We start from the raw sequence: 25,574 nt of genomic DNA on the forward strand, positions 1-25,574 counted from the left end.
GCATAATAAATGTTTTAGAAAAGCTTCTGTAATACCTGGTAAAATGGGGAAACACTATAAATGATTATTTGGTGAGATGTCAGTTTTGGCCTAACAATGAAGAGGACAAATAAATGAGCTGATTGACACACTATTAAACATACCTGACAATGAAGCAGATCCTGATTCACTCCAGGCTGCTGACTGCTGATCACCTACTGATTGTGTATTACGGTTTGGGCTATTGTGTGCCCATTTTTCCCTTTTTTTTCCTCTTTTGTGCGACTCCTACAATTCTAGATTCAGATAAAACTGATGATAAGCATCAGGCTTGTGTTTTAGAGGCCGTTATCTTGGATCGGATGATAAGTGCGATGCGAAAAGTGACAATCAAACAGCAAATAATATTAATAAAACACGCCTTTTACCACTGTGCTTGCAGATGAGTGTTAACAATAGCTTGTATGTGCCGTTTCATCCTCAGTGTCTTTGCAGAATTTGTGTCATATTCATTTGTCACCGTCTGTGGGCTTCTGTCAGGAGAAACAAAACCAGGCTAATGTCCTCATCTAAACCCCGATAACATGAACCGCTACAAAAAGGGGAAAGCAAAGACACGCAACTATTCAACAGTGGTCTTTCTCAAGCAGGTGGGTGTGCCTGTCTGATTATGACTGTTTGGGTGCTGCAGGCTGTGTGGCCAGCACCATGTAAGATGTGTGCACACCTGCCATGGCTCCTGGGTAGCGGGCTTGCAGCTGAAACGGTGGGGGGACAGGGGGGAAGGGGAGAGTAGGACAGGATGGAGGTAGGGAAAGAGGGGTAGACGCCTTAAGGGCCAATACTGGGGGGAGGGGAAGAGGAAAGCAAAAAGAACTAGAAAGATGTATCCATTATTAATGGTAGTTTGGTGTACGGAGAAAGAGATCTAATGTGGCTGTCAAGGTTGTAGCGCGTGCATAATCGACAAGGACGGATTCTCTCAGAGTGCCTCTTACGTCTTCCTCATTGCACAGTCTCCTGTGCGCACCATCTTTCCCCCTCTCGCACTACATCCCCCCACTGTTTCTCACGAAACAAATGTATTGATTAGATTTTCCTCGCACAACAGGTTGCACAGAAAAGCCTCGCAAAACGAAATTAGCCAGTGTTACATTAGGAGACGAGGATTGTTTGATGAAGCAATTTGATGAAACGAAGATGAAGATAATGAATTGGGAGCGTCACTGGTAAGGTTTCCAATAAAAAAAACAAACCATTTTTTTCAAATAAAGATCTGATTCCATTGTGCGTCTACTCACGCAGCCTCCACATTAACACAGTGATCTTTACATCCGACACAAATGAAACTGCATTCCTTTCCAAACAGATATTTGGAAAGCAATGCCAGTTTTCCTCTGGGGGGGAAATAAGAACGGTTACTGTCAAATATTTTCACACTGAGCGCAGTCTTTAAGAAATAAGGTGCTAATGAAAAATCAGTGCCAGAAATGTCCAATCATACATTTTTTCCAAGCAATTTTTCACAGCCTTACTATGATGCTGGCATCTGTCTGACTGTTTATGTGTGAGACTTCTTTCTCTCCACCCCCCCATCAATTCCTCTCATTTCCTACAACCAATCTGCTGTGGGGTTGGATTTTTAATGCGAGATCGCTTATGCCTCACTGCCTGGTGAGAGGGAAGAAGCAGAGCGAGTTGGGAACAATGGAAATCAGAAAATGCAAAATGGTCCTTAATAAAGGACGGAACGTACCTTGGGGTACTGGGAGAACCAAGTGAACCACAACTGCAAAATGCCACATTGAAATAAAACGAGACGCCACGGATATTTTACAACTAATGCCTGGGTTGCAGGTACGTGGAATAACGCCCTCTGGCTTAATACCAGCTGGGCCAGGCCAAATAACTATGCCACCATGACAAATCTAACACAATTACACACATCAAGGTGTCGGGGGGGATGACAGAGAATGATGAAGCAACATCAAACACTGTGCTGATAGATAGAAAGCAGAGAAGAGAGGTTGGAGCAGGGGGGAGGTAGGGTGGTAGAAGGAGGAGGAGGGTGAGGCCGTTATTGATTGCACCGCCTGCGTTTGTGTTGTGGAAGGAGGATGACGAGGAAGGGAGGGTGGCGCCAGTCAACTAAAGAAGTGAGGGGCAGAGTTCGCCCTACGGGCATCGGTTAAAGACGTGTGCCCCCCAGAGAACACACCGACTAGCCTCCATTGAGCTGCCCATTGGTCACGCTGAATATTTGATTGACACACACACACACACACACACACAGTCAGTTACTACTACTACTGACACCCCATCCAACCCATCCCCCTCAAATAAACACAACAATGTATCCAGGGCTGATTGAAATTCAAACGCAGGCCTTGACGCCACAGGCACAGACAGCGATGGGCGGAAAGGGGGGTGGCAGTTGTGGCTCACTAGGGTCCTATCAAAGACAGATGCTAAATCACTTAACAACCCCTAAATTACTTGCTTGCAAATCTGCTGGGATAGGGGGAACCTAACAGTGTGTGGACATGGTGTGAATGAGTAACCACTACAATGGGGCTCTACTGCAACAAAAGGAAGACAGCCAGACCGGAGCATATAGCTTTACAAGGCACAATACAAAGGGGGAAAAAAAGCCTGCACTCAGTAGGGCTACCCCACTTCCCATCACCTGAATGTTCAAAATCAATTTATCAGAAATGAGAGCAGGGGCACCTGCTGACAGACAATACCATGTGGGCATCTCATTTTCACTGAGGGAGGCTTTGCTGCAGGATTTATCACCTCTGATCTCATTTCCCTTTCATATGCTAGTAAATCCCAGGTAAGGCAGACGTTCGGGATGATACAGGGAGCGTGGCCAGCCTGCTCAGATTGGACTCTTGGAATTAATCGGGGAAAATCCTCAATACTAACCTGCTTAGCTGTCACTTAATCTAGGGGTAAAGCAAATATCAATTATGCCGAGCACAAAAAGTGGGCCAGAGAGCCGCACATTCTTTACCCAACAATGAAACCAAAATGGCCATTTAGAAACTGGTTTATTTGATTCTTGGTTTACAATTACCTTAGTGCATAGCCAATGTTCACGGAAAGAAAAAGCTAATGGCTAAAAGTGCGCGTGCTGACACACACACACAACACAGACACACACACGCTGAATTTTGTCTCTTGAGCGGCAGGACTGGTAGGAGGCATAACCTCAATCCCTACTACATTACCAATCTCCCCTGAATACAGATCAGCCTAAATACGCTTATGGTCTACACTCAAGGACAAAACAACTTTCCCCAGGAGGGCTTCTCAGGTGACAACTTAAGTAATGCTGTCTGGGTGAGAGTCATGGCTGCCTTCCACAGAGAAAAAACAAGGATGTTGCAGCCAGATGAGCTTAGGAAATCATAAGCAAGCTGAAAGTGGGGAGTGATTGTTTTCACACAGCACATGAGGTACCAAGTGCTGACACGTCTGCTCTCTCCTATGCACTACTTTTTATTATTTTTTCTCCATTGCTCGTGTATGTGCACATGTAAGCAATACCAGGCAACATTAGGCAGTCATGGGTCCGAGCTGTGAGGTCCCATTTCACACAAACTGGGTCAGTTAGGACGTGACCACAACAGCCCAAAATGATCTAAAGATAATAAATAAATAAATGAAACTATGCTGAAATGAAATACCGCCTCATTAGCTGCTTGTTCGACCACACCTACTGTATGCTACCTTTGAGTTATTTTTGTCCAACAAAGGGGGGGGAAAAAAGTCTGCTTTCATCACCCAACCTAGTTTGGTCAATTAGGAACACAATGAGCATCCTGCACGCTTCTGTGTGAGTACAGTTCATTTCCTGCCTTTATTGTTACAAGTGCTGGGCTCATTCAAAAGTGGATGAAATCGGGGAGGCCCAGGCACTATTTACTCAGCAGGGAGAGTCATGAGTCCCTGGCTTCCTAATGGCTTCCTGCATTTCACACAATTGTTTCCCCTCAGGAAATCTTATCAATACAGATCGCAGATGCACTGACCAGCCACAACCACAACACATGGATACTGCGCTTTAAGTACCTTTGAATGGGTAGGACGACTGTTTAGTTTCCTTTAACTACAACATGTTAAAGAATCTATATGAATTTAACTTTAAAACAGCTCTGTGAAGAGAGTAAGCATTAAAGGCATGCAAAAGCACAAGTCTTCTGTTATGTTTAAATAAATACATTTTGCAGGATGGCAACAAAAGCACAACACTCATAGCATATCCTCAATATAAAAGTATAGAAAATGGGTGTTTTAAAGCAGCGGTCCCCAACCTTTTTTGCGCCACGGACCGGTTTATGCCCGACAATATTTTCACAGACCGGCCTTTAAGGTGTCGCGGATAGATACAACAAAATAAAACTAGTACCGGTACCGAAAAAAAGAAGATTTATTCATAACACACATGAAAAGACCCAGGAAAACAGAGTTAACGATAAAAACGACAACAAAAAACCCTGAAAACCATACATTTCACACCTGAGCCTCTACTCTCGCGGCCCGGTACCAAACGACTCACGGACCGGTACCGGTCCGAGGCCCGGGGATTGGGGAGCGCTGTTTTAAAGCATTATAAACACAGATGCTTATTTCTTACATGATGTTAGGAAATATGCATCTAGACCAGCAAACCCAAGTCCTGAAATAAATCCCGCACACAGTCTACTAACAGGTGCCTGTTAGTAGACTAGGAAGGTGTTATATACCAAGTTGTAAGTATATATAAAGTAAGGCAGTTTTAAAAAGAAAAATCCTGAAGGAAATGATCTTTCTAGCCAAAAATATGCAATCTGTGCTGCTTAGTAAGACAAATTAGCCACGTGATAAATTGTACCATGTAGCTAATCATTTTACTTTTCAGCGAGACTAGCTGTTCCCTCCGTTTCTAGCCTCAGTGATAACCTATGGAAAATCCATCCAAGTCTTATTTCCATATTAGGTGCATACAAATGAAATTTACATCGATCTGCTAACTTGAACTCTTGATAGAAACCAATAAATGAATTTTCCAAAATGTCAGTATGTGCTTTTAAAGGCAAATTAAATACCTAGCTAATTTGATGAAACACAAGCGCAAGACGAAAACAAAAGAAGACCCAGCTGCAGATTTGTTCAAGATTTCCCAGTTATTGGGATATACAGTAGCAGAGGGGCCTTTGTAATACCATCATATAACCAGCAGCTCTATTTCAGATGTCACACATGAGAAGGGGTTAAGCTTCTACAGCATGCACATGAACCACAGGTATTTGTGGAACTAGCAGAAACACAGCCCATAAAATCTACACTCAACCTCTGTGCAGCACGCAAGGAATGTTCTCTGAGCGCTTCACAATCAGCGCTGAGCCAACAGAGACTATCCTCGCCCCTGCTTTAAAGCCGGTGTGGAAGAACGGGAAAATGGGAATGGGGCAGTAACAGTGAACCAAACGACTAGATATGAGGTGAGCTACTTTTGTTCTCATTAGAAATTAATTGCCAGTGTTGACAGTGGTTGGGGCCGAGAGTCACTAGGCATCCAATGCACTGCCCCATGGGGAGCACTTGAACCCCTGACCCCCCCACCATGGTTGTTTGGGGCCAGAAGGGGTGCGTGACATGGCCCTGGCCCGGAGACACTGCCCCGCCAGGCTGGGAATGCAGTGGCACTGTAGGGGGAACAGGAGAGGGACAAAGAAGGGAAAGAGGGGCTCCATTGATTCAGGGTTGATTGGGTTAGAGAGCTTCATTATTAAGTCCCCTGTCACTCTGCAACAAAAAGCTCCCCACAGGCTAGCAGTGGCTAATAAAACCACTGCCTTTTATAACTCGAGACCACTTCTGACATCTTCTTTTGAAGAGAAATGGAAACGTGCGACTTTGTCCCCAGCTTAAAAAAAAAAAAAAATTTTTTTAAAAATTCACATCTTCCAGCTGAATGAACTGTTGCTTCATAGCACTGAACATAGACTGGTGAGAGATGCCAAAGCCATCTTAAATTAAGCTCCTTTCACACCTGCTTAATTAGATAATCTTGGGTGAATTTTCATTTAGACTTGCTACACTTCACTACAATATTATAAGCCATATGGCAGAAACAGACTGCAGGACATATTTTAGGATCTTGCTCCGAGTGCATTTGTGTGTATGTGTGCTCTTTGAGCGAATTTGTTCAGCAGGTGTCCAGAAAGCTTGAGTGACATGCTTATGCACTCAGGACTAATTTAGACCACTCCAGGTAAATGAAGTATGCAAGCAGAAAAAGCATTTCTGCTTTCTCCCAAGCGACTAATAATCAGTTCAAGCACTTGGGTTGTTGGTAGCTAGGGAAAGGTTATACAAGAACATGCTGTCCTTCACAGGAGAAATACAAACATCTCCGCCCTTAATTAAGGTTGTTACATACTTTTAATCCTTTTGTTGTGTAAAGACAATGACTAACAAAGGGAGCTTCGTGTTTTGCTGGCTGTGACTTCACTCATCAATGCAGTGCCTGTATTTGTTCATAACAGTCAAATATAATTCTCTGCATTAACACCACCTCATTACTATTAAAACTGCATCTTTATGCATCCACTCTACACCATACTGACAATTCACATTATTGCCCTAAAACGAAAAAAAAAGTATCCTTTTTTTAAAATTTCATCCCAATAACTGCTGCACTCTTTGCAGCCCAAAAACAGTTGAATATGGGTTGAAAGAGGGGGGGGGAAAAAAACAATTATCATGCGCCCAAAACATGTCGGGCACCTCATCCTAGCATGATTGAAAAGGGGGGAGTAAATGAACAGACAAGTTTAACCGTAGTCATTAATGTTCATCTCCCTGTGTTCTTGATGGGAAACCTCATTAAGAATCTGTTGGTAGCATCTGGCTTGCTATCCCACCCCATTACTGCCCCACCATGCCAAAACCTCTGCCATCGGCCCTTCCGCTCATCCCCCCACTCCAACCACCTCCCTCGTGTCTCGTATGACATCTGTGTCTCGGGGTCCTGTGATGGAATGCTGCTCGCCTGCTATTCCTCTGCAGGTGCTCCCTGCTGGCTGCTCTCCACTATGCAGCCACACTGGTGCTGCGTGCTGTGACCTGCCACAGGCTGAAGAATAAAAAAAGGGGGAGGGGGGGTATGGGGTGGGTTCAAAGTTCAAGGGACAGTGTTTAAGGAAAAACTGATGCAGCTGCTTTCCATCACTGCTCTTTGGGTACACTTGAAGCTGGGCAGAAATCCTCACCTCCCCGCTCGTCCTAACAAAGCTCATCCTCCTCCTTCTCCACCATTTCAGACAGAGGAAGGTCACATCTGTATTTAGACAGCTCAAGAGACTGTGTCGCCCCAGATGCTGCTCTCAGGTTCTACATGGCTTAATCCAACAGTGAATGAAGCCCTGTTGTGCTGTATGTGAGGATGAGCGGAGTCATTCTAGCATTAGGCCAAATAGAGGCTAAATGCTCTGACCATAGGAGTTAGATGTGGGCGATATAGCCTCAAAATTATACAGTGATATTTCAAGAAATTTCCCTGGAAATTTTAAATAAATGCTTAACACCATAATTTAACATTAACCAAAGTAATTTAACCTTCTAAATTAACAATGTTACGCAATAAAACTGAAATAAATAAATAAATAAAATAAAAAAAATTACAACAACAGCCGCCTCAAGGCACTTTATATGTTAAGATAAAGAACCTACAATAATATGGAGAAAACCCCAACAGTTATACAACTCCCTACGAGCAAGCATTTGGTGACGGTGAGGAGGAGAAACTCCCTTTTAACTGGAAGAAACCTGTTGCAGAACCAGGTTCAGGGAGGGGGAGCCATCTCCCATGACCGGTTGGGGTTGAGGGGAGGAAGAAAGGATGAAAGACACGCGAGTAATTTCCATCCACTATTTGGTCTTCCCGTCATATGGAGCACAACTAGCAAGTACTCCAGCAACACATGCTGCTAGCATCTCCTTTTTAGTCGGCTGGCTGTACTGAAAGGTGAGCTTTTGCTTGAAGTCATTAACCCTTTAAGACCTACTGTAGAACCAAGTCCGCCAGAGCTTATATTATATTTTTACATGCTGTAGTGCCATTTCTGTGAGCATTTCAAGTTGATATACATCAATACAACCACTATAGCCCAAATTTTAATAATATGTATGCATTAAGTGCATAGTAATTACATAAATTGCAAAAAAGTGCAATAAACTACAAAGAAATTTGAAAATCATTTTGTTTTTTTAACATATATTTTTAGTTAGAGAAATTTAAGAGTTACAAACAGCTGATCGGATTGGCAAAGCGTGTTTCTGAAATATTATGTTTTGGTTGCTGCAAGTGCTTTTTATGCAGTTTTTGCAAAGCTATATGTGGAAGGAAACTGTGACCTAGGACAAGCATGGCATAAGATGTAAGTACAACTCCTCCGGCGTGCCCGCTCCGACCGGCTTTAAAGGGTTAAAGACATTTGCGGTTTCCAACTTTTACTAAAATCATTATTGATTTTTATTGGAGGCTGACAGGGCTCTTCCTCTCAGACATGCCTGGGCTCGTCTCTTGAGCTCTAGAGAAGGTAAACAAATGGCGTTGCTATAGCAGTGACACAGCACCACAAGTCTGCCTCCAGTTCCTGCAGTGGAAAAAATGCTTCTGTAGAAATGTGCAGTTACTTCATTTCCTCTCAGTAAAATAACATGCTTCTCTCCATCTTTTATATCACAACCAGTCATTTATTTTAAAAATTCCCTTATAATTACTCAAATTTGTCTTGCTACAAAAATCACAAATAATGAATACCTTTTTAAGAACTCCTGTTCTCTATTTTTTTTTTAATAAACAAGGAGCACGTCACATTTTGGGGCACACATTTTGATCAAATGTATTCATCTCCCCTGTACTCTAAATCAAATTCCAGGATGTAATTAGCATTTTGATTGGAAAGCTCAAGCTCTGTGTTACTTAGAGCTCTGCGTTTCTAACATACAGTAGAAATGCCATCATGTTTCAAATAAGTGCCGCAGAGAGACACATTTATTCAACTGTGAAAGGCCAAAAAAGCAGAAAAGAGACAGCCAATTCCATTACATCATGGCAGCGTATTAAAAAGGCTTAAAGCAGCAATTTCACCATTTCAGCTGTCACTCTTGACCTCTGTTAGCTTCAGATGAGCTCAGAGTTGAGAAGGAACTGGCTCCAATAACATGGTGAGAAGCCACTGCAGTCGGTAGAGCTCCACGCCAAAGGGGAGCTCCCAGTGGCACAAAGGAGCCTCTATCTAATGCTGAACTGTTCAAAGAATCGTTTCAGCTCACTCTGGCAGCAGAAACATTGGTTCATACCACCAGAATTTTTTCAGGGATCACCATAGCAGCAGGTAAAAATCAAAATAAAACCAGGGAGGTTGACTGGAGGGATTTCAAGAAGAAGAGGGACACTGGTTGATACATACACGACAAGTACATAACCCTCTCCTGGATCTACCTCTAAAGCCTAAACTGTTTAAACTTAATGACTGAGACTCAACAATCCAGGAAGCTGATGCGCTTTACATGCCAAGACAGTTCCATGGAAAAGTACAGTGCAGGACAAAAGGGAAAAAAAAAAAAAAGGAAAAATGACACCGTCTTCTGTTCTCGCAGAAGCAGTAGCACACTAACACACCAACTCCGCTTCAAAGTTAAGTGGTTTCAATAGATTTCTTAGAGAGAAAGAAGACAAACCAGTTCCCTGCTTGCAAAAAACCCACCAGGAAGGAGAAAATACAACTTCAAACAGAATTGTTCTGGCACATATTTACTATATTTGGCACAGCTCATTAACGACAGAAGAAAAACTTTCAGCGGGAGCTGTGCACCAATACTGAACTGGATTACAAGAGCTAACATAAAAATAATAATCGACTCAATCACAATGTGACAGTAATCTGGTTTTTCCAGAATAGCGCAACATTTTCAATCTTCAAAAAAAAAAAAAAAAAAAAGACTAAAAATAAATATTTTCCCAAACTCATTTTTAGAAATCAATGTTCTCTCACAAACCAAACCACACATCTACCAATGTCTTTACAATTCACCGCCACGAGCAAATCTGTAATTTTGTTCTAAACTAAACTTTCACAATAAAGAAAAAATAAAAAGAGTGTGGCGATCAATGCATCCGTCCATGATTATGTTTCTCGAATTAAGTGTTAATCTCACCGATCAGTGACACCACAGTGGCAAAGTTATGTGAAAGCAGTCCCATTTATTCATTCTCTGTGAAAGTAGATGCAAATATCTGCTAGTTTTTGTCAAGCCGGGAAAGCTCTCTGAAGCTTGTTGATAAAACAGCTGTTCAACCCCAGATGGGTGGCATACGCCTATATACAAATACCCACCAAAACATACACACACATCCCACCAAGTCTAAAGCTGCCAAGAACCACGGCCGTGCACAAGACGAAGGCAGAAAGCTCCACTGAGCACAGCTCACAATCCTCTCTCTGTGACTGACTGCCCCCACACCCTTTCAACAAATGCCTTCATTCAGTCAATGTTCCTTTGACTGAATGAAGGCTGAGAGCCTCTCTGTGTACATGGGTGACTGATACCTTATAAGGGTATATGAAACCTCTCCAACATACAAGATCTGCTGAACTGGGCACCAGTGATATGAGCAGAGGAACATTGATTATGTTAAACACAACACTGTAGTTCAGCCCCAATCAAACACAATCCATTAGAGCAATCTCATGTTGGGATTAATGATTCAAATTGCATCAGCCATACTGCACGTTTATGATGAACAAAAAAATCATTATATTGGAGGAGCTGCATCGATTCTTGTTTGCCTGTAGTCGCTCTGAAGCACGAGCTACTTAACTACTGCACTACACCATGAACTACACCACCGAGAAGACTTTCAGGTTAATTCATCACACCCTGGATGTCCTCCAAAAAGACAGCAGAGAATAAATTCATGTCTGAGGACTGCGGGATGTTGGGACTCCAGCAGGTAGAGTGCACCCAAATGAAGGTTATTAATCCATCTTTCAAGAAAGAGTATTAGTCTCTCTTAATTTACAACCAGGACTGCTGCCAAGAATGAAACTCGACACCACACAGTTAGATTAAAAATATAAATGACACCAAATCAAATTCAAGATTCTTAGAAACAACGACTGACAGTACGAGAGTGGGTTAATCCAACCTCTGCAAGAAGGTGATGCCATCTAACATTTAACCCTATGTAGTAATAAGCACAACCCACGTGGATGTTCGAGTCTCGTCTGCTTGTTTTGCATTCCACTTATACTTCAGATATCTGCTATTTTTCCATCCTATGTGCTTCCTTCTGAAAAGACAATTTTTTTAAATGTCCTTCACATGTAGTTGTTAAGAGATGCAACCGTGAGACTGCTTCAAGTGAAAGTCTCTGAATACAGAGACATCTTGCCATAGTTCTCGCAAACTCTTCTAACAGTGACTAGAAAAGCCTGGACAGGAACACTCAGATCTGCTTTTAAAGATTTAAACCACAACTGCTATTCCAGTTCTTTCAGCTTTATTACATTTTTCCAGTATTTACATAAAAATACAATAAATACAACCTTAAAGGATTTACAAAAGTTTTAGGGACAGGGAAATTTAAGCACTGTAAAAAAAAGAAAAAAAAAAAAGGTTTAAGAGATCTTATTTTAATAGGAAATGCCTGTAATATGCTCCCCGGGGCTGTAAAAACAGTTTTGTGTATAAGAGCCTTGCACTCATTAGCTGAGGCTCATCTGACAAGCACAGCTTGCATGTGTCATAATCCTATGCAGCTGCCACTACCGACAGGAGACACCACGACAGGAGCTCAGGGGAACCAAAATAGCAAAAGTTGGAGGAAAAATTTTTAGGTTAAAAAAGAAAACTTCTCGCTGGCCTGCTGTGCTTGTAAAAAGATTCCCCCGGAATCCTTCAAGGTTTTGCCTGAACACCAAACCAGGGGAAACTACTCCTTTTTTTGCCGTTCACTACTTAAATCTAACATCAGTACACGCGTCCTTCCATTTGCTGCTGTCACGCTGCAGTTATAAAAGACGTGCACTGCATCGCAAGCGCTTGGCTTCTGTGATTTTACTGCATGCAGTGAACGACTGGACAATGCCACTCTGTCCCGAAGAACACAACCGGCTGGAACTGCAGTCGAGCAGGTCATAAATATTACAAAACATCCAAACGCAAGACTACAGCACGTTAGTGAGACAACTTTCACTTACAGGCCTAAGTGCTGCTCGGATAAACACTTCAATAAATAAAAAGGGCCAAAATGATTCTTATTTGTATGCAGTTTATTTTTTGAATGAACATAAACTCTTTACACACAACAATAATATTCTAAATATCTGCAGTCAAGCAAGAAAAATAAATGATCACAGGGTAAAGAAAAAAAAAAGGGGGGTGGTAAATTCTATCAAAAGGTTAATTTCTGCAGGATCTTCTGAAAAGACGCCTTTAAGATCGCTATGATGATTTTTCTTTGATTCTTATTTATTAGATTATTTTCAAGGTAGGCTAAACACAATCTGCAACTCTCCAAAAACAGACGTCCTGCTGAGCTGAAAACATCGTCAAGATCGTGGCCCATCGCAACAACGCAGCTCTTTCCAGCTTTTGGTCTTGAGCCAGTGATACTCGCTTGCACAAACCCCACAGCACACACAGTTGCCTTAAGTGCACTGAAGCACACTGACCAAGATGGGAAACCGGGCTCTTATTGACACATAGCCATAATTTCAGTCTCCTCTTCGTATGCTTCGCTCATACTGCTGCTATTTGAGGCAGCCTGAGGAAAATGGAAAAAAAACAAAAACCCTCCACTCTCCCAAAGGTCATTAAGCCGGAGCATCACTCAATCACAGAGGAACGGGGAAGCCTGGAGAGCCTGGCTGCAGCACAGTGAAGTAGAAATTTTGCATTCTGTTCTATTTTTAAAATAGACGTAAAAGGAAGCGTGAAAATGAGTGAGGCAAATGTGTTTCCAGGAAGTCTCCAGTAAAGGATATAAATGCTGTTGATGTAATGTCCCTCAGGTTACCAAGTCTCAAAAGAGTCTTCACACAGGGCAGTATGGACAGCTTTATGGTCTCTAGACACTCGTCAGCCTCTTTAAAGTCCAAGCATTTTTTTCCCCAGCTTTCTTTGTTTTGACATGAAAGGGTGAGCAGACACAAAGACGGCAGACGGTAGTCGAAGTGGAAAGGTGCACCGTCTGACATATTTTTAGGCACAGCAGGAGCACCTCTTGAGCCGAGAAGTTCAGCTCTAAGAAGGACGCACTTGATGTGAGCGCCTTTCTGTGAACTGACCAATCGTAATACACAATAGACTGGCTTTCAAAGAACTGAGAAACATGATGGTTGAAGACAGCACCAGAGACTTTATAAAGAAAAGGAAAGTCTTCATTTTAAGCCCTTTATATATGAAACGACTCTAGAGTACAGTGACAGCATTAACATCATCATTCAGCCAGCTTCTATGAACATGGGTCTCTTTAACATTCAAACAGCATGACGAATAAAGTTAACTTGAACGACAGCTGCTATGCCTCATATTGATAGAAAAATTGGCTTTTAATACCTTCAACATTGCTACACATCACTTCCCCCCCAAAATGCTAATGTTTATTTCTGCACTCCTCAAGGCAAAACCTCATTTTTATCTGCCTACTAAACTCAAAAAACAAGAGACTACATACACTACATGTAACGTAGTATAGTGGAAAACTCAGAACCCTGATACAGGCCACTGAATGTCTAGGAGTAGGAGAAACTAGTGTTTCTCTGCAACACATCAACACAAGCAGCATTTCATCTTAGCAGGGGGGCAGCTACAGCTATATGCTTGCCTATGATCTGCTCGGGGTTTTAGACCATGATGCAAGTTTGGATTCGCTTCGCTCAAAGCAGCTCTGCTTCAGCAACACAGCAACCAGCAAGTCAGTCTAGTCTATGCCCCAAACGGAGACCAACAATGTCAGAGCAACAGCTCTTATGAACAATTAACAAGGAGGGGGAAATTTTCAAATTTAATAGAGTCTTAGTCTGATGGAGAAATCTTTCAAACTCACAACTGACACCGAGTTTTATATGGCAAGAAACTGGATCAAATGTGATAAGGATGCTCTACTTATTCTACATTCTTCTGATTCTCAATCTTGTAAGTTCGGTCTACGCTGTAGGCAGTGTTTAAATATGAGCAATTTATGAGCTAATTAACGAACTTGGGAACCGTATGTGATGATATAAAAGACAATAACTATTGGTTAGCCACAGAAGGCTTGAGCATGTGTATGCCTGCCCGTGGAACAACTATAGAGTATAGACAGTATAAAAGATTGTCACAGGTTCGTGACCTGAAAAGTAAAGTGTGTATGTTTGACCTGCATTAATTTCGAAGGCCAGCAGGGGGCGACAGCTTGTGTTCGTACAGAAGTTTATTTGGAAAACATCCACTTGCTTTGTGACCTCAGTACGCAGGTTCATGAAAAGGGCATCAAGTTTGTCTTGTAAATAATAATTTAATAATATTTGTAATATTTAAGTAATATTTGTGATTTATAAGGCGTTAGTCAATGAGGGCTCTTTTGTTTCACGAAACACCACATTTTCAACGGAGAAAATCCTGTTATAGATGTGTTATGATGGTACTTCACTAGCTATGGTGACATTACAGTGACTACACCCATCATTTATACGGTTTGCTAGAAACGACGACTACTTTTGTTGGTATTTCAGCTTTGACTGATCCTTGTAGTTTCTCTCTAGAGAGAGAAATGAGGACTTCTGTAGTAGCCGGGTTGGCTGTTTAAAATTTAGATTGTCCTCTCCAGCTTCAACCCATTCAACCAATCGGCATGTGATTTAAACACACCCATCGCTTATGAGCGGGCACTGTTAGCTCAGAGGGCTGCGTGAAATTCTGCCTCTCTAACCCTTCCAAAACTTTTCACGTAATGCTTCTCTCTGCAAAGGAGCAAAGAAACGCAAACAAATACCAACACTGGATCATAAATCGGCCTCCGGACAGCTGAAAGGGGGTGATTACACTTAGCCCAACTACCTAAAAGAAGCAACAGCAGCTGTTAAGCCATGCATTCAGAGAATATTGATCCACCCGTTCACGCTGCCAATTACATGTGATAAACTGCTGTCGCCGTTCTTAGCAAAAATCATTTCATTAACAGCTTTTTGTTTTATTGCCCCTGCAAACCTTGAACAAAAGGAATAAGGCACAACCTGCCTGTTGTTTTCAACTATGCCATAAGAGCAGCAACAAACTGAGCCCTCACATCAGTGGCAATTGCAGATCAGTAGCATAGCCTAATGGGGTGGTTTCATTAGTGAAGCAGATGAATCAAATACTTGGCCAAATGTGCAATTATCCGTATCTCTGCGGATGGAGGTCATTAGGACTTAGTATGAGCTATTGGAGCCCATAAATAAATGATCAGTAAACAGCACACTCTATGCAGCAGAGACAGCAGATGACTCTGCATCATGGCCCCTCTCAAATCATCACAATAGCATGTGGACCTGTGGAAAAGACTCAGTTCATTTTTGAGGTGAAGTTTGTGTAAATGGATAAAAGAGGACATTTTTGCACATTTTGTGAACAGATTAAAGAGCAGACGGAGGGTCATGCTTGAATTATTCTTGAAAATTCATGGTTGATGATCCACCTTTAAGCCTTCCTTTAGGACCACCAGGGCGTTCCCAAACAACAAAACAAAGGTGGTAAATTATGTTCTTAGCAGCAGAGTCCAGAGAGAAGAACTTAAACACGCAAAAGAAAAGAAAGGTTGTTTAGGAGGCTTGAGCAGCGTTGCATGTAAGATGGTATGTGAGGATAAAACCCTGGAGAGAGCAATGCGAGCGCAGAGGGTTGCCAAATGTTTACACATTTCAGCAAGTTATTTGCATTGTCCTGTGGGAGACAATCAGCACTCAGCTCCCTCCCAGCAGGATTACAGAGAAAACCCCGAGATAAAGAAGAGCCTAAATGGATCTCCTCTAACTGGTACTTGTTTACCAAAAAAATCCCTTAAAACTTCTTGAGACATTTTCAAAGTTCCATCATAAGAGCTTCAGAGGAGAAAGGGCTAACAATAGCAGCAGTTTGTCTGAACCTTTACAGGTTTTTCCAACGTTACACAGCAAGTCCCGAAACCCAACGAGACAGACTCAAAACTCTTTTTTTTTTTTAAGTTAAGACCACAACTCCGCCATCCTTGATAAAGATAAAAGTTGTGGTCACATTCAGGACCTCAAAGAAATGTGTTTTGGATAAACAGATATTTTCGGAGATGGGGACCCCACAATTAGTAATTTGAAACTCTCCCTGCGTGTGGGTCCCAGTCCAATTCTCTGGAATCAATCAAAGCTCCCAAAGGAACTCCCTGGACCCCTTAATCTCCTGGTTTTATTACTTTCCAGACAGTCGGCCTGTTTCACCCTACCCCCATTTCTCTTTTGTACTGATCTCCAGCAAAGCCAAGGAGGGGCTTTTTTTCCCCTCTCTATCTCCCCTTCCACTACTGCAGAGCTCTTTTCATGCAGGAAAGGGTCTTTCATCAGGCTCCACACGCAAGAGAGCCCAACAGCTAGCAGAGGCCCGTCTCTTCTCTCTTTCTTTGCACATTCATTCTTTTTAAGTGACAAACCACACAGCGTGCTTTCAAAAAAAAGAAAAAAACAAGGTGCACGGACCTTCTGTTTTGACACACAAAAGTATTTTTATTTGCATATCCTGAGAATTAACGGAGAAAATTGGGCCATGTTGCACAAGAGTCAGTTACTGCCACATTTTCTTTTGGTCCAGACCTCATGCTGCTGTGTTTGATAAGGTCTGCCAGCTTAAATGATAAAGATATGACTTTGTCACGATGGGGTATGCGATAAGGGCTGGAGCTGTGCACTCCAATGACTGCTGGAAAAACATTTTTCCTCATGACTCTCCAATTTATCTCAGGCACCGCTGGCTCCAAGTGCCAATAACAGACTCTGTGTGCTGGGTTTTTCTGAACCCCCCACCCCCTTACACACACACTCACTCTCATTATTCTAAGAACAAGAAATCACGCCCAGTATCGGTGAAATTGTGTGTGTGAGACAATACTACTAGTTGAAAGAACATATATTACCGACATGCACACACTGCAGTGCAGTGGCCGCACTTCAAAACAATTAACAGAAGCAAATGAATCGGGTCTGTTTATCCATCAGCAAAACATGTATTGACGCCCAGTAATGAGATGTCCGCTGGACTGATGATGCCAGCTTATTACCTGACAGTGAACACTAATGACCCTTTGCATAGTGTAAGTGTGCGGCCCCCCCGGAAATTCCATGACCACACACACACACACCTTGTCTCACACAGATTGATGGATAGACTCCAACACACCAAGCAGAATCTGTTGCTTGGCCTTTGCAGGTTTATTGCACATAATTCAGAGACACGCTCATGAACACAACTACACCGCATGTCTGGCAATGGCTTGAAAGACAACCGGAGAAACCTATCAGCAGTTCTGCCTCAACAGCCTCCACGCAGACAAAAGGAGGGAGTGTGAAAGCGTGTTGCTTTTGCTGCTCGGAAGAGGGGCTGGTCTCGGATTAAACAGTGTGCCTGTAGTAGAAAGTAGCCTACTTTTAAAGTTATCTAAATATGGAAGTGTGTCTGACCCGAACGCCGCAGAATTAGCTACCTAACCCCCTGTCTGATTTCCCCCCTCCCCGAGACATTCCGTGCGTTTTTCCATTCCAACTCCTCTAAGACAACCCAGGCAAGTTCCTCCAACCGAGGCACGAAGAAGCAGACACACAGCACAACTATTAGTGGGTTGCGGGCATTTACCTTTGTCGACATGCTTTGCAGCGGTGGTCTCCGTGTAGAGAAAGGTGAGACAGAGGAGAGAGAGGAGCGACAGAGCTCCCCGCTCGGCCATCACTTTTCACGAATAAATCTTTGCAGGCTTTAAGAACCCCGGAGAAGCTGTTTTTGTTTTTTAAATAAATAAATATATATAAATCCTTAAAATCCCCGTCCACCTCCTGTGAATGCACAAAGAGAAGAAGGAAAAAAAAGTTCAACGTCCTAAAATGTGCAGGAACATCCGGAGCCAGGTAGGCTACTTTTAAAACTGGCCGGATGAAACATGTAGCTGGAAGGAGAGAGCCGCAGGTTACACACTGTTTTCTCAACTTGGTCGAGGCAGAGGTTGGGGAAGGGAAAAAACCACTGAAATCAATCCATTGCCACGGAGGCGCAGTCTCAGAAAGATTTGCGCACGACTCGGCACAGACGCGTCCACTATACCGCTCCCGACATTTGCCGAGCGCGCAAAAGACTAGAAAGAGCTCAGTTGGAGTAAAAGATAAGATCCAAGCCGAAGGAGAAATCTCTGCCGCGGCCAGCTCACTGATCGCGGACGGGACGTAAGAGGAGCAGCGTGTTGTAGGGCTGGATCTCCACGGGCTCCCCGGAAAACAGGGCGTGGAGTCTCACAGAGGTTTGGATCATGGGCCGCTTCTTTGCGCTCAGGCGAAAGCTAAAATATGGAGTGGGAGTGCAAAGCAGCGACAGCACCTCATTTCCGCTAGTGGTGTGCCATACCAAGTAAACACAGCGCCAGTATTGACCCTTACTGATACTTTTAATCTATAAAGTTAGAAGGAGAGCAGTGTGCCATGATTTATGACACAAATCATCATCGACTTGCAAATATAATTAATGCTGAACACATTTTAAATACCATTAAATCACTGTGTTTTTACTTTCCACACTGACTAGTTAACACACCTTTCCGTTTTTCATGCATTTTAAAACTTTTGGAGACCAGGAGTGTTAAGGTTTCTGTTCCTAAAAGCACAACTTCTGTTGTTTAAATCTTTTATAGGCAATAAATAAAATAGACCTGACAGTCAACACAGAGGATCATGATGTTTTTAATGTTGGAAGTATATATTTTTCAAATGTAGGCATTTCACGCAATTCAGTGGGATACATACTGAACTTCCAGAATAGAAGCAAAGTATCAGTCCGCACTAGTACTACCGATATCTGGATCGATCCGCCCTCCTCCTCTAATATCTGCCAAAATATTGAGCAAATTCACATCATCAATGAAGTCTTCATCTCCTTAAGATTTTAGTGATATACTTCATATCAATATTCAGTTGTGTTACTCTGTCTCACTAATTAGCACCACACACAAGCTGTTAAATATCACGACCCACTATCACATAAAGATATAATACATGAGACTCGCAGCTCATTAATCTGTGCCCCTCACAACATCCTATTTTTATCTATGAGGTTTGCACTGGTGGCTAATTAGCAACAGACTCCCATTAGACAGGCGCCATCTTGGAAAAAACTTGAAAAGCCAATAACGTCATGAAATATAAATAAAAAGGCAAACCGAAAGGCATTTTAAATAGTTTGGCCATACTTACGCCTCATTTTCAAATCCTCAATATACTGTTCAACAAAACTGCAAGGACAGATATGGAAGACTTCAGAATAACAGTTTTTTGTTGTTGTTGTTGTTGTTTAGCAGAGGTGGCTAGGCTAATTTCCATACAGTAAGGATGGCCACCGGAAGCTGCAGATATATACACTCACTAAAGTTAATCAAACTGGTAATGAGTGTATATTGAGTAGTAGTATGTGACAAGCAAAGAGAATAATTAAACAATCCTCAACTCACTAAACTTTACAGGTTAAAATGACATTTTAGCCCATTAAACAGCTTTAGGCATATACATATATATGACTAAAGGGAGAGAGAGAGTTTTATAGAGTTTTCATGTGTGTGTGTGTGTGTGGGGGGGGGGGGGGTAGATTAATCTATTCAATCAATTCAATTATTTATAAAGCCTCAAATCACAACAGCAGTCCGCTTAATATTGTAAGGTAGACCCTACAATCAAATCAAAACAGTCATATGACCTCCCATGAGCAAGCACTTTGGCGACAGTGAGAAGAAGAACACCCTAATTATAATTCACATCACAGTTGTGAATTTGTTAGCCATACATTTTCCAAATCATAGGTGATATTTTGATATTTTTACCTCTTTCCTAATCCTGTACTTTCAGGTTGCAGAGAGCAAGTAGCAGTGTTATATCCATGCCTATTGAAGCTGTCTCTGTAACATTTTTTCCTGTTTGGAATAACGTCTGCTAAAATCCAAGCACTCTCAGAGCCCAACATCTGTAACCTGATACGGACAGATGATGTCACTTTGTGGCCGGGAATCAGAAGATAGGATTAAAGCCCTAAATCAAGTTGCTTAAAATAAACTCTGTGACTGTATGCATCGTTAGAGGACAAGGAAGCGGGGAAAGTGCACGTCCTTGCTTTAAAAAAAAGATGGGGAATTAAAAGAGTATTATATCAAGGTGAAAAGTCTGACATTTACACCGCTTTCCTTTTTGAGGAAGGCTCTTCCCTGCATAAAAAGTGACTGCTTGTTTGCAGTAAATGGAGCAGAATTATGAAATCAAAAACAAGTGCTGTATTCTCCTTCAGCTTGTGACTATGCTTTAGGGAGGAACAAAAAAGGAAGGGTGTCCTCTTTGGAAACCAGACAGTCTTTCACTCAGACACATGGAACAGCTCCCCCCACTGGTATGAGTAATCCATGACATATTAATCATGAGCATTTCTCCCTCTGGGCACGAGAGCGAGAGCGCGAGAGCTTCTTTTTGTTTGGTATCGTTGCCCTGAACATCTCATTTTAACTGTCATATATAACGTTTTCACTTTCAATTAATGACACCTTCTTTCTGGCACGATGCGCCCCAGGGCTCACCTTTTGGGCTAATGTCATTTTCTTTATACCATTGTTTTTCATTCTTTCATTCCCTTTCATTCTCGTGCAAGCTAAATAAATAATTGGATGTATTTAAACCAAATATCCCACTGGAGTTTTATATCTATTTAGCTGCCTTCAAGGACTTCACATCTGGTGTAGCTCAATTCCTTTCACCCACATCACACAAATCTGAACACATGAAATCAAGAACATACAGCCCTCTCTCTACATAGGCTGAGGAGACTGAAGAGATTCATTTTTATTTTTGCTGATTTTTAAAGCTATAGAAATTTATTATGCTATATTATTACATGTTGTGTTATTTACACAATCCTCCAGTATGTAAAACAATTAAAGTAATATACCCATTAATGAATTGTTAATTATAACCTAATAATATAATGCATAGTATTGTGCCTTTGAAATGCCTTGGTGTTCCCCCAGATGTGGACAAACTGGTTGAGGAGAAAGAGGTCTGGGTTTCTCTGCTTAGGCTGGTGCCATTGTTACCTGGCCCCAGATAAGAAGAAGAAAGTGGATGGATGGATGGACAGTGCTGTGCAGAATTCTTTAGTCTTCCTTCATTTTTTAAATATTTGCTAGGAAAATTCGAAATAGTTTATTAGTTGAAATGTGTAGAAACATAACTGGAGATATAAGTCAAAAACAAAGCTCTTACAATTCCAGCAAGCTTGAAAGTCAATATTTGGTATGACCACCTTTATTGTCCAACACAGTCTCAAATCTCTTACTCAGCTTTCATGTCATTTATTTATTTCTCCAGGCTTCTTGAAGGACATTCAAAGCTCTTCTTTCGATGTTTCTGCCTTTTGTTCTGTTTTCTGTCAAGATGATCCCAAACTGCTTTAATGATCTGGGGTCTGGGGAGGCCAATCCATGACTGATAGTGTTACATTGTGTGTTTTTCTACCCATGCATGCTTTTGCTGTACTGGCAGTGTGTTTGGGATCATTTGCTCACTGAAAAATTAAGATGATTAGAAGATGACACTTTGTGGACGGTACTACATGCCAGAGCAAAAACTGATGGGATTTTTTTGTGTTCATATTTCCATCATCTCCTTGTTTTTCTTCCTCATTAATAGCCACACTTATAGCCACCGAGAACATATCTGATAAATTGACAGGTCAGCTGAAGGACCATAAGCATCTCTCAGGTTCTGTGTCAGGTCTTTACCGGATTTTTTCTATTTTTTTAAGGACATGACTTTTAGATACTGTTTGTCTTAATTAGTTTTTTTTTTAAGTTGTCATTTCTTCCTTTGCCCTCCATTTGTCCAACTTTTTTTTGAGGGCTCACAGTATGTCATGGTAGTGTAATCTACAGCAAGTTTTTAGCTCTTAGTGAATCACCTTGTTGGTCCAAAAATACTATTTATGCCCGTCAAACTGTGTTATTCTTTTCATTTTTTGTAACTTAAGCTAAAGGAATTGGAACAAATTATATGTTTTTGTAAGTGAGAAAACAAATAAAAACCTAATTTTGTGAAATTAAAAAAATATGGTCAGGTACATTGACTGGACTGAAAGTAAATTTAAAAAAAAAAGACAGCCAATGTTCAACAAAAGCCTCAAAGTGGTTCAAGGCCTTAACATTACAAGAAAGTCTGACTCCTTGAAAACAACCAGCGTTGGCTCAAGACTTTTGCACAGTAGTGTACTTTTGCACTCATGAAGAAAAAGCCATTTTTACTACTGAATACTGAGTATATTATGTTGCTAAACTTTTCATACTGTTACTTAACTAGGATTATGAGTTTTGCTTTTCTAAACTGTTTTTAATGCAGAAAGGAGATCTTGTGCAGTCCCACCTTTTAGGTAATACCATCTATATGAAGGCACAGGTTTGCACATGAGCCTGAAATATTTGTCCCAAGTGTTTTCCAACCTTTATTTCTGATCCAATATTATGACTTACTGTGGACTCACTGATTTTCACTTGGTCCTCTTAGACACACTCCACAGAAAACTAAACTAAACTAACTAAAATGCTAGCAATGCCCCTGTTTTTGGGGTGTAACAGATAAGAATTAAGTTCATAATGATGTCAAAGAGCTTTAGTTTGTTGGTATACTTAAAAAGATCATCAAACTAGCTCAGAGAGGCAATGAAATCTTATCAGCAACATTGCAATGCAAATTTGCCTTTACATCACGCAGACTTAACACTATAATTTATCAAACAAATGTTGTGGACCCTGTTTAAATTGAGTCGACTGATTGATTTTTGACTGACCAAAAAGTAAATAATTAACAAACCCTCAGTGTCTGGTGGCCTTGTGCTTAAATAGCGCAGCCCCAGAGTTTTACAGCCCTGTTTTGGTTTGATGTGCCTGCATCTCCATGAGCAGCAGCCCCTCCACAAAACATACATGTGAACTGAAAAGCAAGTACAGCACGCTGAGATCAATTTAAGACGAGATTTACATAAGGTCTCATCACGGCTGCATATTAACGTAGCTTTACGGGTCCCGTTTGTCCCTGCACTGAAACAAAACAAACACATAAAAAACAGCTGTTTCATACAGAATAAGAATAATTGCATTTTTGTATCAGGGGATCTTTTTGTTGTTAGGAAGTTTACAGGACGGCACAGATTTCACTTACTGTTCAGCATAAGCTGCATACATATGTGATATTCAGATCATGGCACCTTCAAAACATGTTTTTCCTCTGCAGGAATTTTAGGAAACCCCAAATTTATTTGTACTGCGAGAAACCCCTCCAGAGCTCTTTTACAGTGTGCTGTGTTCTTTATAATGAAGCAGTATATTCAGCAGCAGACACAGCTGTTAAATTCAGTTCACATCCACAGACCAATTATAAAATGCCCCCCCCCCTACACACACACACACACAGACAGCTTGTTGCTCCTTATTCTGGGAACATAATTTTTCTAGATTTAAGAACAAGGCCATACCAAATCTCATATCTCCAACATTAAAGGGATATTCTCTTCATAAATCAAATAATGGCAACCATGCATTCGGGGAAATGGCCATTAGATTACTGCACGGAGGGGATGGTGGATTAACTTGCACTTGAAGCAGCTGTTAAGTGTAATATTTTAAACCCTTCTAAATGTTTGGAAGTCATTTAAAGTAGCAGCCATATGCACAGTGACACATATTCGGGCGTCATTAAGTGAAGAAGTGATCCATACAACTTGTATTGGAACACACACACTCAATCAATGATTTTTTTCTAGATCGAGTGACGTTTTTTTTAATGCCATTTTATCTAATCTTAAAAAAATCTCCCTGGTTAAATTACCACTCCTAAAATAATACCCTAATCAGCTATCTGTTCAAATGATTCGTGTGGATTATCAATGCTAGGATTTGATCCCAGCATGATCCTAATCTTATTTAGAAGCAGATTAAGGGGCACGAGGCTCATCTCATCGGAGAGCCAGCCAGATGTCTTCAACATGATCCAGATCCAAAAGTCTTTAGCGTGGCATCTGGGGCATCCTGAGGATTATTTACACTCTTAATGACGTGTCACCTCATCCGCTGACCGCTGACTGCAAAAGAGCAGTTGCAGTGTAAGCTTCAAGTTTAGTTGACTATTAATTAAATAGGACACTTGCAGTCAACTTAGTGGTTGAAGCTGTGGTCGCTTAATGTGTGTCTGAGCACTGCTGTGTAAGTGGGTGTGTAAAATTCAAATTCCCCCCCCAAATAGATGGCATTTCATTGATATTTCTCCCAATCGTTCACATTTGATTTACATGCACAGGGCTATATTTGTATATATATGTGTGCAAGCTATTTGCCCACAGATGCAAATATCTGCTGTGTACCTGGCCCAAACCTGGGGCTACAGATGGCAGAAGGCCTCATGTAGACTATACCCACCTGCTACTGCACAGCGCAAGAGGCAGCCGGTGTGCACTCAGAAAGCCTCATCATACATGTGCTTGCCTGGGCACATTTTCAGAGCCTGGCACAGCTCACCCCACACATGTCAGCACTTTCTTTCTCTGTCTTCACTCTTTTGCTGGATGCTGGTAATCATTGTTCTAATTACCTCTCAGTGTGCAGCTGAAATATCGCTGAAAGCGGTAGCTTGATTGACGTCAGCAGTTATAAAGAGGACGAATACAGAGCAGGCAGGCAATCATGGCTGCGCTCACAGTGACCAGATAATCTAGGATCTATGCCAGTCAGAAATTCTATTAGTTCAGCTAATTCAGGTAATAATAACATTAAAAAAACCACAGTGGTGACCACTGTTTAAAAATTGAAATGTAATGTACATCCTAATTTTGTGTAATCCATCAGAGGTTGAGCACTGGGACATAACGAGTGATAACAGGAACGAGAGAGAAAAACCCAAATTCATTTACAGTCAGATGGTTTTAATCAGTGGGATGACAGTCACATGTGAATGGACATCCGTGAAGTTGTTGATGCTCATCAGACTGGAAAAAATAAAATTAGATAAAAACAGTATGGGCTCTATCAATCCACTGACAGACAGACTGTGTAAAAATGGAGAAAATTCAACGCCACTCTTGGACTCCCCAGGAGCGTCCAAACAACACAGATCACGCCACGAGCGAGGCATGTAATCCTCTAGGAGCTCACAAAGAAACCCTGGGGGACTTCAAAACAATTAAAGGCTTCTCTCACATCAGCCAATATTAATGTTCTTGAATCGACCATGAGGAGAGTGCTGCACAACACAAAATGCATCGTTCTCCAA

The 25,574-nt window shown here is 41.6% G+C and overlaps 1 protein-coding gene across 1 annotated transcript in view; it reads right to left on the reverse strand.

Annotated features, from left to right (window-relative positions):
* neo1a (neogenin 1a) overlaps positions 1 to 18,554 on the reverse strand; it is a 150,410-nt gene extending 131,856 nt beyond the window's left edge. The window contains exon 1 of the mRNA XM_013913578.1: positions 17,881 to 18,554. Within this exon, the coding sequence (XP_013769032.1) occupies positions 17,881 to 17,971 (91 nt within the window). The 5' untranslated portion in view covers positions 17,972 to 18,554. The remainder of the gene's footprint in view (positions 1 to 17,880) is intronic.
* Positions 18,555 to 25,574: the final 7,020 nt, after the last annotated feature.

Source organism: Pundamilia nyererei, unplaced genomic scaffold (assembly GCF_000239375.1).
Source record: "Pundamilia nyererei isolate P.nyererei 1_Seehausen unplaced genomic scaffold, PunNye1.0 scaffold00137, whole genome shotgun sequence".
In the NCBI taxonomy this organism is placed as follows: domain Eukaryota; kingdom Metazoa; phylum Chordata; class Actinopteri; order Cichliformes; family Cichlidae; genus Pundamilia; species Pundamilia nyererei.